General features: G+C 35.5%; 1 protein-coding gene across 16 annotated transcripts in view; it reads right to left on the reverse strand.

Moving 5' to 3' along the window:
- Positions 1 to 16373: 16373 nt before the first annotated feature.
- The window catches only part of LOC127968445 (neurofascin-like), a 76005-nt gene continuing 71757 nt past the window's right edge, over positions 16374 to 20621 (reverse strand). For all 16 annotated transcript variants that reach the window (XM_052569681.1, XM_052569671.1, XM_052569676.1 and 13 more), the window contains one exon: positions 16374 to 19729. In XM_052569681.1, the coding sequence (XP_052425641.1) occupies positions 19501 to 19729 (229 nt within the window). In that variant the 3' untranslated portion in view covers positions 16374 to 19500. The remainder of the gene's footprint in view (positions 19730 to 20621) is intronic.

Here is a 20621-nt window from a genome sequence, read left to right on the forward strand (position 1 = left end):
CCTCTCCCCTCCCTCCGACTCTACATTTGATTCAAACGAGGGAATACGATTAACGCAACACAAGTAAGTGAACCTCTTTTTTTCTTTAATACAGTGAATGTACACAAAGAAGGTAGAAGTTTTCGTCAAAGGATGTAAAGTGTGTACCCTTCCCCCACTGGAACACACACACATTTGAGGAAGTCGTGGCCTAATGGTTAGAGGGTTGGACTCCCAATCGAAGGGTTGTGAGTTCTAGTCTCGGGCCGGACGGAATTGTGGGTGGGGGGAGTGCATGAACAGTTCTCTCTCCACATTCAATACCACGACTTAGGTGCCCTTGAGCAAGGCATCGAACCCCCAACTGCTCCCCGGGCGCCGCAGCATAAATGGCTGCCCACTGCTCCGGGTGTGTGTTCACAGTGTGTGTGTGTGTTCACTGCTCTGTGTGTGTGCATTTCGGATGGGTTAAATGCAGAGCACAAATTCTGAGTATGGGTCACCATACTTGGCTGAATGTCACTTCACTTCACTTTCAAATACACTAACACACCCCTTCACACCTCTCTAATGAAACCCCAATGGCACAATATGCACACCCTCACATCTCGAGGAAACCACACCATCTGTGTTCAGATTGTTATTCCTGCCACTACTGATTCATACAGACTACGAATAATGGCTGAATAATATTATTCAAAGCTGCTGCATACAAAAACGTCTGAAAGTAGAAAGTAGTTAACCACAGAAAAGGCAGGCCTACTCATTTTATTCCAAAGGACTGTAATCAAATAGGGTTTTTAGATAACAATGTAAGCATTAAAGTCCACCCCTAAATCTACCTGTCAGTGGGGTGTAGGCTTTTTTATTTTAGGTTTTGATGTCCTTAAGAATATAGTATATTTGAGGTATAAGTACCAAAAACCATATAAATAATATACTTTCTCAGGAGATCTGCATAGAACAAATTGATTTTGGCCTGTCTAATTAATATTCATGAGCCTCTCTTCTGATTGGCTTGTTGCTTTCTGAGTGATGCACGGCCAGGCCAACCACAGGTAACTAGGGTAATGTGCTGTTGCCTGCTAAGGCAAATAAAAAATATAAACACCTGTAAATAGAAACAACTGGCCACTGCTGAGGGAAATGTTTTCCAACTTACATGTTTGAGCCGGACTCAGACCGGCAATGAAAGGCGACAACCACCACATCATCAAATGCGCTAACTACAGGATGTTTCAGAATGGTATTTTTTTTTTTTTTTTAAACTGAATGCAGTAATCTATATATCTTTTGTTTTCCTACTCATACTGGGATATTGAAGGATCACAATGCCAACTCAACGTATCAGCCATCGGCAATAGACTGGCCCAGCCCTAGTTCAGAAGGCTGTCAAATTATGCATGACAGTTTTTTATTTATCTTTTAGGTACAACGCATTTTAATTAAATCTTTTGTTTGTTTTGTTTTTTATTTACCTGTTTGTAAGCACTGTGCAGTGTTTATGTTCAAATTGTGTATTTACAATGTTAAAGTGGCTGACAACAATAAATATTCCTATTAGGAATAAAACTGCCTCGCTTTTGAACTGTGCAGACCTGCAGCCGTATAGGTAGGCCTACCATGCTACTGTATTTTAATATAGGTCATTATAGTGGTACTTGGGAGAGCCAAATGTTTTCTGAGTGAAGTGCACTCATTATAAAAAGCTGAGAACCACTGATCTAGGAATTAAAGGATAAATATTTGAAATGAATTGGATACTTTGTTGAAACACAACTCAATTAATTAAATTCAATTCGATTCAAGTTTATTTGTATAGCGCTTTTTACAGTACAAATCGTTACAAAGCAACTTTACAGAAAATTATGTTTCTACAATATTTAGTAGTAGCTTATGGTGGTGACTGTCAGTTTGTGCACGTTTGACAGGATTTTTTGAAAAAATGAATACAAGACATAACTAGACGATGAACATTATTAATATTATTAATTAATAATTATATGATGCAGTCACACATGTAGCAACAATTGTTAGTTCTGTTTGTTGATTCAGGGTTAATAAAGCATCATAAGCAATAAAAGAGCAAGCAACACAAATTTCCTTTGGCTTTTTCTTAACCTTTTTATTAGTAATACTTGTAAGGGAGTTCTATTTAGGAAAATATACATAGGTGGGAAACGTTAACAACATGTTTTGAAGAACATGGTTTGGCTAATAAAACAGCTTAAAAAAATATATATATATAATTCATTTTATTAAATGCTGAAGGATGTTTTCTTTAGAATAGTGAAAAATGAAACACAGCATAAAGATATTCCATCCAGTTTAATAATTGGTTTTGACAAATTGGACACTGGAACACAAATATACAGACATAATATGATTAACAAAACTAGTTTCAGTCAAAAGTTGCTCAAGGGCCTAATCCAGTAATAAACTAATCTTGAAATTGAAGTTTGTATGCCCATGAGAAGGAGAGGGAAAACACAAAATGCAGTGCGGGATGCTTGGCACAGATGAAGACAAAGAGATTTGTTAATTGATCATGTTGTCTCAGCATGAAGTCATGAAAGGAGAGATTATATATCTTTCAGGCGATGGTAAATGATGCTGGAACACGATGGTTTTAAATTAATTTATTCTACAAGATTCCAGGAAGTTCCAGTCTCCTCATTCTCCCCTGGCTCTCTTGTACACAGACTAGAGGATGGGATCATTTTTCAGTGCCCTTGTCCCCAGAGACTGACCCTGCCTATCTAAGCTGGACCTCACCAGGCCGATACTAAGAGCCTAGACCCTGATTGACTGTGTGCGCCAGTCCCTGCTGTCGTATTAATTTTCATTTTGACTGCTGGAGCCTCTACAAATCTCATCAATGCTGTCATGGACTGTGGAGGAGCGCATGTGATTCAGGCACTCACCCTGTGAGTGTGTCCGCCTGCCTGATGTGATACATACTCTGATTCTCTTTGTTCAGGCCATGTAATGAATAGCTATTGATGTCAGAAGAAAACCTGTCACTCAATGTATGTTTACGTTTTGCTGAAAGAACAGAAAATGCAGAAATCTTTATGGCCCTTTGCCAAAGTAAAACTTATGTGCAAAACACAAAGACTAAATTTGGTCTTAAAGATGAACAATAAATAAATGAATAAGTTTACTTTTGACCAATATGGATATAACTGCATTCTATTATTAAATCTATTATTCTATCATTCTATTATTAAATTAAATGAAGTGTTCCTGTAGCTCAATTGGTAGAGCAAGGTTGGGGGTTCGATTCCCCGGGAACACATGATAGGTAAAAATTAATAGCCTGAATGCACTATAAGTCGCTTTGGATAAAAGCGTCTGCTAAATGCATAAATTATTTTTTTATTTAATTTAAATCACAAAAATTATATATATATATATATATATATATATATATATATATATATATATATATATATATATATATATGAATGGCCAAAAGGAATTTGTATACTTGTTTATTTATTTATTTGGCTACTTTTGGTGCATAACAGATTTAATGAATTATGCTTGACATACAGTATATACTTGCAAACTGACTTACAAAGCATGTCAGCTACATGAATTGAATATTATACTGATAGTGTTTCTGTCTGGTCATTCCAGGCTTACTGTATCATCTGGCTCCAAACCCTTGGTAGATGAGCTGAGCTCCATCTGTTGCTTTCAGAAGGATCAATAGTTGTGATTTCTAATGATGCCTAAAAGCTCTGGGTAACTTGAGCATTCTGCCCAAGGCCCCATTGCTTGCCTTCAACCGCCACTGAAGAACAACCCTTGTGCCCATGCTGAGGTCACCCAGACTGATTAAATGCTCAGTTCAGATTGTGTATTGCTAATATGGGAGATTAGAGTAGAGTAATTCCTATAGTACATTTTCACATCCATATCATGTATTTATGTCTTAATAAGTTATTAAATGCATATTTGTTACACTATTTCAGTGTCACAATATTGTAAAAAAATTTTTTATAAATAATTTCCCCAAGTATTACAAATTGACAATTTAAAATGAATACAATTCAAATATATTGAAAATAAAAAGGTAAATATAAAATAATCCTCAAATTTCATTGCATGTTCAATTTGTACAAGTTGCAGAGTCCAAAATATTCTGCATATAGCATTGTCTGAGAGTCTGAATGTTTCAATGGCTTAGATCTATAGCCAGGAAAAACCATAATTCAACACACAAAATGGAAATTACCAGATCTGCCTTTTCCTTTGTCAATTCAAATTCATGAATACAATAAATATTTAAACAAATAAAGGAGATCACATCCCATTGCCTATACTAAGCATGTATTGCCAGACATAGATGCATGCATGTATGTAAAACAACAACAAAAAACTCAATAACAAAGTGTTCCATCCTCTGTTATTCCTATGTCAAATCGATGGAGCCCTTTTCATTTTGTTTCCCTTTCCTTATCTCTGGGCAAAAGGGACAATTAGCATTTAGATAGGAAGTACTCTCATATAACCCAGACATTGGATGGTCCTTTCTCGAAAACTCTTCATACCCTGGAGACACAGAATCAGTGGCAAAAGCCTAAAGCGGCACTGCCACTCTTACCTGAAGGATGACACCTGGACACGTCCTCCAGGGGCTGTCTGTCACATCTTTTAAATGGGCTTCACGGCTCCCAGCTGTATACTGTATATACATGTGTGTGTGTGCGTGTGTGTGTGCGTGCGTGACTTGAGCAGAGACAGACTGAGTTGATCAGAGGTCCTGCTGGGCTCTGCCTGTCAGCCTGCAACAGTCTGTAAACACATTCCCAGAGCAACTAGACATTTATACACACACAAAAAAGGTTCATTAGTGCATTATACGTTATTAAATGTACAATATTTCGGTGGCCCTTGGGGTGGGTTGTGGGTGGAGGGGTTCTTTGTTTTGTTAAGTTTTGTTTCTTGATTTTCTTCTGATTAAACACCTTGTCTCATTTTCTAATAGGTGTAATACCTTTTTATATGTCTACAAAAATGCAATAATAATAATAATAAAATAAAAATAAAATAAATGTTCAATATAAACCTACAATAATACAATATAAAATTATAAATTTTGCACTTTGGCCACTGGATATAGGTATACATATATATATATATATATATATATATATATATATATATATATATATATATATATATATATATATATATATATATTTTTTTTTTTTTTTTTTGGCTAATAATGATTTAGTAAAAATATAAAAAAAGTAAGTTTGAGTAGATCGACACAATTACGTCATATGCAATCAGATCCACTGATTGATGGATCTTTGACTGCAGAATTCATGTGCTCTGCTGGAATTTGACTATTAAATATGATTTTTTTGTTTTAAATTATAATGACTGATGGCTTAAACAGAAGGACCATTCACCATCGATTAATAATAACTTCAGAGCTCATGGCAGGTCTTTCTTTAAAGATTAGTAGCATAGGTTTCTGTATTGAAATATGGCACGCAAAAGTGGCACAACTGTTTAACTGTGCTGTTGAGATATTTAGGCTTAAGAATTAAACATAAATATGTCTGACATGAATCCACTAGTGATCACCAGTTGGTTTTTGTAACTCTTGCTCTTGAATTGTACACCGCGCTCTATTTCTTCAACACAACATCATTCTCACAGTCACAGGACACATCCGAGGGGAGTGGACAAGCTTGCCAACGAAGAGCTGTTTATCCCTGCCACCCGGGGACAACAGGAAACGAAAAACATAAAGCTCAGAGCAGTTTCAGCATCTTTATCTTTAGAAAGTGTCAGGCCAGGCTGCCTGCTATAGAGCAGCAAATCCCTGAAGTGGGAATTGAGGATGTGCGGCGGCAGTCGTAATGCCATCTGCCTGCGGGGCATATTGTGACGGCTCACCGGGGCGCTGCCAGTGTGAAGCACGTGATGTGATGCGGACTCAGCACACACCTGCGTTAAAACAGCTGGGACATACAGCAAAATTAAGACAAGACAATAATGAAGGAGTTTGGGTTTTTGGCCTCCACATCAGAGTGTGCTAGCACAACAGATGCTCATTTGCTACTCTAATGCACTAAAATTGACAAGTGCTTATTGTTTGAGAGAGTGTCTTGCAAGAAGACAAATAGAATTTTAAGTTTAGGGCATTAAAAGGGATAATTCACCCAAAAAGGAAAATTTCTTCAGACCATCGAAGTTGTAGGTGACTTTTTTTCTCTCAGTAGAACAGTAAAGATGGTTTATTAAGTTTTTGGATGAATATTCCCGGAGTGGAAGTTTTTTTTTCTGAAAAAAAAAAAAATCACAAAAATTGAATTTAAATCAAATAAACTGTTTTAAGAAACCAGAGTTAGATATAAAATAATTGCTTATTCGTTTTATTGGCTGTGGATTTTCCGCTAATACTAATACAAATAGATAAAGATATATATATATATATATATATATATATATATGTGTGTGTGTGTGTGTGTGTGTGTGTGTGTGTGTGTGTGTGTGTGTGTGTGTGTGTGTGTGCGTGTGTGTGTGTGTGTGTGTGTGTGTATATAGACACACACACACACACAATGTGGACCATTAGGCTATATATAAATGAATATATTCGACTCTGCTTTGAAACACGTCACTTGACAACACTTAACTTTCTGAATTTTAACACTGTCTCCAGGAAGCACAATGGGCTATAATCAAATCGTTTGTAGAGAAATATGTGTTCAAACTGAGCTCTAAATTGATTACAAAATTAGCCATGCAAAGAGAATTAATCTTTTCCTTTTGAAGCAGCATGTGTAGATGGATGCATATGTAATTTGAGTCTGATTAATTCTTCAGTCCTGTTGTGCGTATTGAAAATGTAATAAAATTCTGAAATGAAAAGGACGACAGTTCAATGATGGCCACAAGAGGAGCGGGCCCACAACAGATGAGCCACCTGGACCCTAAACAGACCACACCCCTCGGCTCTTATCACAGTGGATGAATCCCATGGGACACGACCCATTAAACCCCATTATCTAGATAGACAGAATTTGAGAGAGCAGGACCATTGATCTGTCAAAGGAGGAGGGGGAGAGATGGCTATCATCTCCTGTCTGCTGGCTGATCTTCCTGGGGAGGCTGACATTTTTGGAGGTCCTCAGAAGTCTGGTGGTGACACCGCTTTGTCATAAGACAGTGCTTTGTGTCCATCTGACGTCAGGCTTGGCCAAAACCTCGGCGCATCAACCATTTCCCAAATGAACATCGACCTTAACCAGGCCAGACGGCCTTTTTTTATCTTAACCACTAAAGAGAAGACTTTTAATTGTAGAATGAAATGAAGTTCCTTTCAGCATTATGTCATGCAAGACGCTCTCCAGATGAAAGTGATGTGCAAGCTCTATGAACTGTGTATCCGGAGAGACGTGGCTCAGATGCAGAGATAAAAGAGTCCCTCTGCGTGACGATTAGCGAGATTGACAGAACTGCAGAAGGCACTTGCTTTCCATGCTCATTACTTTAAAATCACTTTTCTTGACAGCTACACATTAGAAAGAGTAAAGATGGAGAACATGTTAGCCTGTGATTTTTGTATTTTATTATTGTACTTTGGTATGGTAATAAAAGGTAAGATTCTTTGAAAAAAAAAATAGACTGTATTCAGCAAGAATGCATTAAATTGATCAAAAGTGTCAGTAAAGACATGCATAACGTTACAAAAGATTTCTATTTCAAGTAAATGCTGTTCTTTCCAACTTTGTGTTTATCAAAGAATCCTGACAAGAATCACCAAAATTGATCATGAAAACTATTACTTTAGCACCAGATCAGCGTAAAAGATCTATTTCTGAAGGATCATTTGACACCGAAGACTGGAGTATCAGCATAAATTCATATATTTAATATAATATACCATTTCTCACATTATCAGAGTTTATTTGCTATAGTTTCGAAAATGGTAATAAAATACGACAAGATCTTGATAATGTCAGATAACTTTGATAGAAAGGTGTGTAATGAATTAGGTTGAATAGCTGTCAGCTGTTAAATTTAAGTACACAATTAGATCATAGCAATTTAGTTCAACTAATTACAAAGCAATTCTTAATATTGTTCAGTCCGTGGTGTGAAAAGGTCACTTTAGCAATTAAAGAAAAAACACTTAAGGAAAACATGGACAGGTCAAAGTGTCTGAATAATTTTTGGTCCCAAATTTTCAATTTTACTGGTAGTCCACTGTATGAAGAATTCTAAAATTATTTGGGTATAATATGTTTATTTTATTTTACTATCATCACTTACATAAATGAACTATTATGTCCCGCACCCACTATAAAAAAAAGATATACAAAATTATATCTGGGGTCTGAATATTACAGAGTGTAAAATAAGTATTGAACACGTCATTCATATTCATCATCCTGGTAGATGGCAACAGATTTTTATCAAGAATGTCAATTATATAAAAGTTTGCCAGTGCCATTTGCTGGAAAACAGCCCCATGGCCAGATGTTCCCACCTCCAAACTTTTCTGTTGGTATGGGGTTTTAGAGGCAATGTGCAATATCATTTGACCTCCAAACATGGTGTGTATAATGGCATCCAAATAGTTCAGTTTAGGTGTCATCTGGCCAGACTATGTTCTCCCAGCATTTCACAGGCTTGTCTAAATGTTGTGCAGCAAACTTTAAATGAGCTTTAACGTTTTTTTCTTCAGCAAAGGAGTCTTGTGTGGTAAGACCGTGCATACATGCCACAGCAGATGAGTGCATTACTTGTACATGCTAATTCCAGGTCTTTCTGAAGATCTCCACAAGTGGTCCTTAGATTAATTATTTTTAATTCTCTGTCAGAAATCTTGCGACGAGCACCCGGTCATGGTTGGTTTATGGTGAAATTATGTTCTTTCCACTTCCAGATTATGGTCCCAACAGGGCTCACTGGAACATTCAGAGGTTTAGAAATCCTTCTGTAACCAATGCCATCAGTATGATTTGTATAAATAAGGTTGCGAAGGTTTTCAGAGGGCTCTTTGCTTTTACCCATCATGAGATGTTTCTTGTGTGACACATTGGTAATGAGAAACCTTTTTATAGGCCATTAGTTAGGACTGAACCAGCTAATATTATTTCCACTGACAAGGGGCAGGATTGTTTTCTAATTATTGATAGATTTCAGCTGGTGTCTAGGATTTCCATGCCTTTTTGCAACTCATGCGTCCAATAGTTTTTCCCCGTGTCATTCCATTTTATTACACATAGCTTAATTTCTGAATTTGTTTGTTTTGTTTTCTTTTTATGTATTAATTACTTGGTTGTTACTGACATCTGGTTAATATTTCAAGTTGACAACACCTTCAGAAATATATTTACTGAGAAAAATGGTGACGTGTTTAATACTTATTTTATCCACTGTGCGTCTGTGTGTATATATATATATATATATATATATATATATATATATATATATATATATATATATATATATATATATATATATAAAACTTGTCCCACCGTGCATCTTTGCTCTTTTAAAATTGTTCAAGTGAATGATTTTGTTACCGTCTATAAAAATAATTTTCTGATAATAATTAAAAGAATTTAATGTGAAACAGGTAGAATACCGGTAAATGAACTCAATTATCTGCTGACTTAGAAAACAGCAGAAGCCAGCAGAGATAATGAGATGCATATTTGAAAGATTAATTCTGCATCTCTGACTTTGAGGACCTTAAATGAATTATTAATAGCATATGTATTTATTTTAGACCCCCTTCCCTTCAGTGAGGTGATTAGTTACTCTTCATTTCTTCATGCTCAGTGGCGATGGCACCCATGGCACCACACTGTCAAGAATGGAAAGAGTGAAGAACGGGGGAAGGAGGTGTGTCTCGGTGACATGTGAGCTAATTGACTTCCAGTGGCATCCATCCATTGTGCCAGCTGGGGCTGTTCAGTCTGATCTGCTTTCATTTGGCCTCAGGGAGTAGAACTAATACCCACCACACACCCCACCCTGCTCCACCCCACCCCACCCTCACATCCTCCTTTGGACGGACTGACTGAAGGATGGAAAACATCTTTCTGTTGCACCTTTCCACCGCGCATAGCATTAGCTTTATATTGGACTACTGCTCTGGTCAGATGCCATAAGTGACATTAATTATTGAGAGCTTGATGAATGATGGAAGCTGTAGCTTTTAAGCACAGAGTGCCGCCTGACGTTCAGACAAGGCCTGTTTGACAAATGAATGGTAATAAGATTACTCACGGCTGCTTTTTGTTTTTCCTCCTTGATTAATGATTAGTGGGTGACAAATGCCACATGTCCCTGAGTAATGTTGAAAGGTAGAAAGACGCATTTGTCACACCACTGGATTCTCTGGCAGTTTCTTAATTTCTTTATTTATTCTTCTTTGTTTGTATACATGAAGGTGGAAAGTATGATTGAGTAGTGTACTGGAAAGAAGTAGAAAATTATTAGAATTGCATTTTTGTAAATATTGAAAGGTATACAGGTGCATCTCAATAAATTAGAATGTGGTGGAAAAGTTCATTTCAGTTATTCAACTCAAATTGTGAAACTTGTGTATTAAATAATTTCAATGCACACAGACTGAAGTTGTTTAAGTCTTTGATTATTTTAATTGGAATTATTTTGGCTCACATTTAACAAAAAACCAATTCACTATCTCAACAAATTAGAACATGGTGGCATACCAATCAGCTAATCAACTTAAAACACTTTCCTGAGCCTTCAAAATGGTCTCTCAGTTTGGTTCACTAGGCTACACAATCATGGGGAAGACTGTTGACCTGACAGTTGTTCAGAAGACAATCATTGACACCCTTCACAAAGTGGGTAAGCCACAAACAGTATTTGCTAAAGAAGCTGGCTTTACACAGAGTGCTGTATCAAAGCATGAGGATTTTCAAGCAAAATCGATTCAAGAATTTGAGTGAACTTCACAAGGAATGGACTGAGGCTGGGGTTAAGGCATACATACATGTCAAGGAATTTGGCTACAGTTGTCATATACCTTTTGTTAAGCAACTCCTGAATCAAAGACAATGTCAGAGGCATCTTCCCTGGACTAAGATGAAGAAGAAATGGATTGTTGCCCAGTGGTCCTCTTTTGGGTGGAGAAGCTCATAGCCCAAGCTGCTTGAAGTACTGTGTTAAGTTTCCAAAGTCTGTAATGATTTGGGGTGCAATGTCATCTGCTGGTGTTGATCCATTGTGTTTTTTGAAAACCAAAGTCACTGCACCCGTTTACCAAGAAATTGTGGAGCACTTCATGCTTCCTTCTGCTGACCCGCTTTTTGAAGATGCTGATTTCATTTTCCAGCGGGATGTGGCACCTGCCCACAATGCCAAAAGCACCAAAATCTGGTTAAATGACCATGGTGTTGGTGTGCTTGACTGACCAGCAAACTCACCAGACCTGGACCCCAGAGAGAATCTATGGGATATTGTCAAGAGGAAAATGAGAAATAAGAGACCAAAAAATGCAGATAAGCTGAAGGCCACAGTCAAAGAAACCTGGGCTCCTATACCACCTCAGCAGTGCCACAAACTGATCACCTCCATGCCACGACGAATAGAGGCAGTAATTAAAGTAAAAGGAGCCCTACCAAGTATTGAGTACATGAACAGTAAATGAACCTACCTTTGTGCAGAAGGCCAACAATTCAATAAAAAAGGTTTTTCTTTTTTTTCTTTTTTTTTTTTTTTTTTTTGGTCTTATAAAGTATTCTTATTTGTTGAGATATTGAATTGATGGGTTTTTGTTAAATGTGAACCAAAATAATCCCAATTAAAAGAACCAAAGACTTAAACTACTTCAGTCTGTGTGCACTGAATTTATTTAATACATGAGTTTCACAATTTTAGTTGAATTACTGAAATAAATGAACTTTTACACAACATTCTAATTTGAGATGCACCTGTATATATAGTATATAATATAAACTATACTATATATATATATATATATATATATATATATATATATATATATAGTATACTTTTTACTTTATTTAAATACAGTCAAACAAAAAATAATTCAGACACCAGATTTTAAAGTGGGTGTAGGATACTATAGTTCATTTATGTAAGTAATGATAGCGAAATAAAGTAAACTGTGACATATTATACCAAAAAATGGACTACCAGTAAAATGTATAAAGTCGGGACCAAAAATGTATGTATTTATTTATAAATTTTAATTTATATTCTATAACATTATTATATTAATATATTAATTAAAAATATATTATATTTATATTATTAATAATAATTATTTATATTCTATAAATTATAGACACTTTGACCTGACCGTGTTTTGCTTAAGTGTTTTTTTTTCCCCTTTAATTGCTAATTGCTAATATAATGTTGAATAAATAATGTAATGTCTGAATACATTTTGGTTTGACTGCATATTTAAAAATGTATTTTTCAATCTGGACAAAAAGATGACTGTGATGTCATTGACCCATATATGTATTGGAAATATCTAAAGTGACACTGTGTTTGATGTATGTCATACAAACACAATAAACACACACACAAAAGCAGGCTCTTCGTTTAGTAGACAGAGAATGACTGATTGCATATGGTGCACTCAGAGATATTGAGTCTGGAACAGATGTCACCTGACAGACAACTGTACTGTGTGTCCATCAGCTAGGATCAATACTGGGCATGTATTTCAGAAGGAAACAGTTGGAGAACAAAGCATGTTCTAGTATAAACAACACAAACTAGACACAGCAACTACCACCGAAAGGCCTTATTATTTGTTGATTGCACAGAGTGGCTCTTACCTCATTTCTGTGATCTGTCACCCTTATTAGAAGAGCTGGCACTACTTTTCCATATGCATTTAAGTAGACAGTCACTTGGACGGTTAAGCTGAACTGCAGTGATGTTGAATGATGATGCACTCAGGACGAGTAGTTTGGAGTGTACAGTGTGTGTCATCAGCCGTTTCAGATTCTGATTACATGGCAAGCAACTACTGAATTTTGTATATGGGATGAAGTATTGCAACATTTAGATAAAACAATTTCAAATAATAAAACCATAAAAATAAAAAAGACAAATTGTGTTAAATGGTTCATTATTTTAACGTTTTTATATAAAAAACGTGATTTTTTTTTAAGTTTAAAAGAAACAGCATTTATTTGAAATGTCTAAATATTTATAACATTATTAAAGACTTTACTGTATTATTTGACCAATTTAATGCATCCTTACTAAATAAAAGTATTAATTTCATATAATAAACTAACAAATAATTAGATTAAACCTACTGACCTAAATAACCAAATGTGTTATTTTTTTCAATCATTGGTTTAATACAGTATGTACATTCTATGAAGATAAAACAATCAGTTCCACTCTTTTACCCTGCATCTGACATGTCAAAACTCAACTATTAAAGCCCAGAACAATAAGGTAAAAACTCAATTGCCAAATCATGATGTATGACTTTGATGAAGAACATCACACAGTTAATCTGTCAGTTAAGCTTCTGAGGTGGTCTCAGTGCCCCACTGACTCTTGGCCAGAGAGCAGAGAGCTGGGTAAAAACAGCAGTCTCGGGTAAGAATGGACAGTCTTTCTGTCTTTACCTTTGAAGTCGCAGGTGGCTGTGAAATACGGCTGGACACTGACTAACATCAGCTCACACTCCTCAGCACAACACAGTTCCAGCCAAACCTACTAGAACATGATGTTCATTCTTTGATAACATAATTACAAGTAGATCTAACAACTGTCATTTATAAAACGGTCGACTTTGCAGAACAGTTATTGGTGATTTTATCACCCATATAAAGAAGCAAAGAGCTAATGTTTGCAGTTTACAAAGCGGACAGTTATCCTGATGTCATTTGAAATATGGTTCTCTAACAGAATAATCAATAAACACAAATGGATTCACTAAAGCATCATGAACACGGATGAGCTCAAAGCTAAGTGTCAGGTCTGATTCACACTGCACATGTAAGCAGGATTTAAGATGCGCATATTTTTATTTTGATGCCATGTTAACAGTATTCATGCTGCTTGCAGAAATAGACAGAAGTCAACACAGAATATAAATGAAATCCTATATGCCATTATTTAAATTACTTTTATTTCAGTATTTAAATATGTTATTGTTTGTCATTATCACTTTTTATTAATGAGCTTCTTGTGTATGTCTGTGGTGTGAGTCAAGTTATGAATGGTTTCGATTACATTATTAAAATGTTTAAAATATTGCACACATCATGCCATGATAAGACCGTTTGCATTGGCAAAATGAATCAATCAGGGTTTTGGGTTTTGGCCATGCTGTCTGACGTCTAGCCCCTTGATGGAGGAAAGACTAATGGAAGAAGTGAGTTGAAATGCAGCTGATGTGTGATGTGAGCACTCTGGATGATTAAACCAGGCTGGAAGATCAGCGCAGGTTAGAATGTGACGACTGGCATGAGTTTGTATTACAGGAGCATCTGCCTGCATTTATCTTTATTATCTCAGAGACCTTCGGTATCTCTATCAGAGCTCTACGACTGAGATTTTTGCATCTTTAGTTCATCATTTTTTGGCTTCCAGTCCATCAATCTGAAGGAAAAAGCTGGATGATGTTTATAAACAAGTCAATAGGATGTCACTTTCTGACGGCACCCATTCACTGCAGATGATCCAATGGTGAGCATCTGATGTACTGCTAAATTTCTCCAAATCTGTTCTGATGAAGAATCAAACTTACATTTTAGATGGCCTGAGAGAGAATTTGCAGCTAATTCTTTAAGTTGACTATTTCTAAAACTGCATAAACTTGAACAAAACTCTGTTTTCATTAGTAAACAACCCATTTAATTAAATCCAATCTCAGGTTAATGTTGCGCCAGGCTTTCACATGAATCATTCGACTGCACTTTGTCAATGCACCTGCATTAAGAGAGTAACTTAACCCCATTTATCTGAAGAAGTAATTACAGAATCCTATCTTCTACTGAAAGGTGGCTTGAAGCTTTGGCCATGGATATTTTAGCTAATGGTGTCCGTGAGAGATATATGTGACAGGTGTTTAAAAGGTCTGGCTTTTCTCTCAGATGGCGGAAGGCAGAGGGCATTAATATTTACCAGTCTCAGGGGGTCAAGGCAAAATGTATTCATCTCTCCTAAATAAAATATGTATATGGTACACACTTTCCAGGGTCCACAACAGATTTATCGTCACAGGCTTGTTATTTCTTTCACCATTTATTTTTTGTGCCTCTTGCCATCTGAGTAAAGAAAGAGGTCATATCAGCTACATTAAGCTGTGGAAGTCATTAAAGTCGTCCGGATATGGGACAAAAATCTATGAGGAGAGCTGTGGCTCACTCAAATGTAGTGTGGATGATGATGAGCTGACCTGTGCAACAGAGGCCAGATTACTGGAGACAATGATAAACAGAGATCTGCATCATATGGGTTTTAATCTAGTGTTAACCGACCTTGAATATAAAGTAAACTGATTAGAATATATACGTACATATTGAAAAATGATTCATACAAATGCTAATAAAATACATATTTTATATTAATTTTTAATAGTATTTTATAATTAGCATGAAATATTAAAGAACTATTTTATATAATTATAAAACCAAATTAAAAAGGACACTTCTAGTCTCTTTCATCTAATATAAAAAGTCATGTAATAAAATAAATACCCTTTTATATATAAAAATGAAGTGTGTATGTATATATGTATATACTTAAGCCATTACAATAATTCATATATTTTTAACAATTACATGTAATAACATTTGAATTCAATGACATTTAAGTCATGTACTTTAGTTAAGTCTAAACCTGCTCATTTGCTATATATATATATATATATATATATATATATATATATATATATATATATATATATATATATATATACATATATATATATATATATATATATTAATATGTATAATATAATAAATATGCGCATTTGCTACCTATATATAGCAAAAGAATAGCAAAAAAAGCACACACAAACACATATGTTTTTTTCCTAAGTGTATAATAAAAATATAGTTATTCAAATATAATTATGCAATTGTTAAGCTGTTACATAATTTTATATATTTTCACCAAAATTCAATTCAATTACATTTTAAATTAGATACTGTAGTTCAAGTCTGAATCTGCCCATTTGATACGATTCATTCGCAATCCAATTCTGAACAGTTAACACTTTAGTTTTCCTTTACTTTAAAATCCCCAAATTTTATCCTATATGACGATATGTGTGATACTTATGACTCAGTGGAGATGTGTCAAGTTTACCAACCAAACCAGTAAGTGTTTAAAAGGTGAAACTGTTTTTTAATCAGAGGCAAGGACAGATCAGAAGGTTGAGAAAAGGACACAGCTTTACTATAAAGAAAGGCGTCTCGAGCAGATTAAGTTGCAGCATCTCATCATACACGCATACAGGTTGAACAATAATGACTGACCATTTCCTTGGCCAGAATTACAGAAAAAATAAACACCATTAACCAGCATGATCAGCAAGCTGCTCCAATGCACAAATGGCTAAAAATACAATAAGGATAATAATAATAATAATAATTAACATGTATGGTTTTGCAAGAAATCAAACATGTCATGAGAATAGCTGTGGCAATTATTATAATCCGTAACTAAATTATGCATGTTACCAGTTAAGTACACGGATGATCCGACATTGGGCGAAAGAGAGAATAAGCAATATACCAACAAATATATAGTTGTATATATTTTTGAACATCGCCACAACAACTCATGGACATGGGAACAATCTGTGAGGATGATAAAAGTGGCTGCAGAAGTAGGACAAAATAGTTTTAAGCTGACTTTGAATTGCCTCGATGTTAAATCCTGTGACTCACAAAGCTACAACAACGTCACGTGTGATCTAAAGAGTTGTCTGTGCATGTAAGTCTCTACAAAAGCTGGTAGACTAGGCCTACTGTGCAGAAAACAAAAGAGCGAAAGGCAAACGAGGACAGTATTGCTTTGAGGTACTGGAGAGAAAGCAGATCTGATGGATCCAATGAATTTCATTAACACGTATTTCTTTACTGCAAAGGCATTGGATATACAACAACGCATCCATATCAGGGAGTTATGACCTGATATTCAGCCCTTTTAAAGAGCGTGATCACCTGTGACACGGGTGTAAGGCATTATGGGAGCCTGTGGTGAAGTAATATGTGAACAGACAAACCAGTTTCTCTTGCATAACACAATTCAAATGTTTACAAAAAGGTAAGAATGCTACAATACAGCTCTACAGCATTTGCTATTTACATCATCGGTAATGGTGTCAGCCGGTTGAAACTGAGACGTGAGTGAAGAAATATGTCACGATTACAAGGACGGGACACAAAAACAAGTCTCATTCAAATGACCCAAGATCACTGGCTGAAACCGAATCCAAACCTGTGAGTGGAGTCTTGCATTTTGGGATGCACCAAAATAATTTTATTTTCACTTATTGTAGCACAATAAACCTCCTCAAAAAAAGAAGAAGAAGATGAAGAAAAAAAAAGGATATTTACATCATGATCGAAATAAATACACAATATTTCCATTTCATGTTATGTAGAAATTACATTAAATAAATTCTAAAATATTAACAGAATAGCAATGATATGACATTAATACTAAAAAGAGCAGCACAATTAACAAATAAGACATACTCCTTTTAATGGTGCCATTACTTTTCACTATTTTACATTGCCACAAACATGGTCCTTGATCTCTGAAGTATGTTTTCATCTACATTACACAGAGAAGATTTCAACATCACAGCCCAGACTCCGAAAAGCTGTTGTGGAGTCATTAATAAATTATCAATATATTAGTGCCTATTATTTTTATAAATAAAATCAAGATAAATATGTAAAGGGGTCCAAAAGTTTGAGATCACAAGTAAAACTTAATAAAAAATGAATAGAAGTGGTTTGTCGCCCTTTAGGTTTAATGAGCGGAAATAAACCTGGTGTAAACCAGGATGATTTTACAGCATACAAACAGAGAGAAATATAGCAGCAGACTCAATGTTTCAAATGAATCAGTTCCTTATTTAATTAAATCCCAAAGTTGGCATGAAACAGAAGCTGCGCTCGAACAAAAGAAATATCTACATTTTTAGTTTTCAAAAAAACATAAAATGTTGTTTATTTCCAGGTGCAAATTTAAAAACCGCAGATCCTCAGACTTTTGAACCACAGTAGTGCAGAAGATGAAGTAATGGTAGTGGTATGAGAGCGGCACTACAATTACAGTGGCATGTCTTCAGGGCAGTGTCTCAGCTGCTCTCCCGACAAAGAAAATCAACACTGGATCAACCCCAAACAATATCTACACTTCTCTTTACCGACTCGGTACATCTATGTTGAGTTATTCATGTCTAGAAACCCTCATATGACAACCCACTTATGTATTGATGCACCCCAAACTTTTTTAGACTCCTTGAAGAAACTTATTCTGACACCGAAATCTTCACCAAGCTTATTTAAAAAATAAAATAAAGAAAAATAAATAAAGAAATAAAGAAAAGCAAACTTCATCATTTTATCCTCATCATTCTCTTTTGAGGACTATTTAAAAAAAAAAGGAATATCATTGCGTATTCAACTTTTGATATTTCAACCTCTCCATTGTCCTTTGTGCTAAAATACTACCATGCTTTAAAATATTGTCTTTTTTCATCATTTACAAGTGACGCCTTCTAACCTCGGCCGATAAATATTGGTGGCGTTTTATAGTTGCAGCCAGTAAAAATATATTAAGAGAGCAATGGCAAATGAAAGCATGATATCAGTCCTGTCACCTACTGTATAGTCAGAACTGGGTGTTTTTTTGTTGTTGTTGTTGTTGTTGTTTACAAAAGAAAACATGGATTCTAACGTCCAATTTTAACCCAAAAGCATGATAATGATAATTCATAGTGCATAGTTTTATAAAGCACATCAAACCGTGATAGCACTGTCTAGAGAATTCATGTTTTTGGATGCATCTATTTGCGGTGGAGGAAAAAAAAGGATCATTCACTGCGGAAATATCAATATGATAAATGTATTTGCCGACGTTCTGCAGTCGAGTCGACCCACAGTTGACATGTTACAGGTCTGGTGCTTGTATCACCGTTTCTTTGATGCTAGCTACGGTTAGGAAGAGGAAGAAGGGGCAGATTAAAGATTTACTAAATAAAAAAAGAAGAGCATAAGCCATATGAAAAGCTCAAAAGTCTGCCCCGTCGCCCTAAAGGCACACTAAAGTCTGTGTGGGGCATGGGGATACCTTAAAGAAAGGTTTCTAAACATGTTTTTGGCTCACCTGCCTTTCCCCATACATTGTTTAGAAGGATCATGCACTCCAGTGCGTTGAATGTGAATGCTTGTAATTCTCTCTGTATATATTTATATATATGTATTTTTATGCATGTAGTGGCCCCCTCCGGCCCACTGGGGGCACTGTGTTCAGGTCGGGGTGCTATGCCAGAGAGTAGATGGCATTAACGGGTGACGTGGCTTCTGAGCTCTCGTTTCCTTCCGTCTCCTCTTTGTCCTTCTTAACTGTGTACTGTCCTATGAAAGAGCCGTCCTCGTTGAACTGGCCGTCTCCTCCTTCACCATAATCCACCAGACTGTCGTCGCTCTCCTTTACGTTCCCGTCTAGGGATGTCTGGCTGCCTTGTAATGGCTTGTTGTCTTCGTCGCTGCTGTTGGGAGAAAGAGAAAAAGTTAGAACATGGTTCGACTGGATAGCATGGACCTGTTACAGTAGCACCCTTAATTTCTCCAAAAGCATGTTAGACAACCATTTAAAAGTAGGCATGTATTCTGATTACATAAACACAAGCAACTTACAAATCAGTTCATTATAGAAGATATTTTAAATTCATTTTCAGCAGCCAATACTTCAGTCTTCAGTGTCACATGTTCCTTCAGAAATCATTCTAATATGCTGATTTGCCACTTAAGAAATAGTAATATCAGAAATCGTGTATCAGTAGTGTCTCTACTTTAGTTACTATGTCGCCCGCAGTTGGAATCAACTTCCAGAAGAGATCAGATGTGCTAAAACACTGGTAACATTTAAATCTAGACTTAAAAATCATCTGTTTAGATGTGCATTTCTTGAATGAGCACTTTGCATTGTTCGAACTGATTGCACTGTATTTTCAAGTTTTTAAAAAAATGTAAAATCATTTTCTGTTTCTGTTTTTTAATTCATTTTAAATAAGTACATTTTTAAATCATTTTAAAAGTTTAAAAATTGCTTGTTTTATTTTTGTTATTTTTCTTCATGATTATTTTACTTTCTTTTATGTAAAGCACTTTGAAATACCATTGTGTACGAAATGTGCTATATAAATAAACTTGCCTTGCCTACTTACAGTATCTCTCTGTCAATGTATTTTATTATCATAGACATATATTTTCCATATTTATGTAATTCATCCATTCATCCTTGCCAAGGTGACATATTTGTGACTCCAAAGCTATCAGTCACATGACATTCACTGCATAGATGATTGGCTTAAAGAATGCTTGCGGAACTGATTATAAAAAAATAGAGATTAATGGGAAAGTTTTCTTAAAACTTGGAAA

Source organism: Carassius gibelio, chromosome B11 (assembly GCF_023724105.1).
Source record: "Carassius gibelio isolate Cgi1373 ecotype wild population from Czech Republic chromosome B11, carGib1.2-hapl.c, whole genome shotgun sequence".
Classification (NCBI taxonomy): Eukaryota; Metazoa; Chordata; class Actinopteri; order Cypriniformes; family Cyprinidae; genus Carassius; species Carassius gibelio.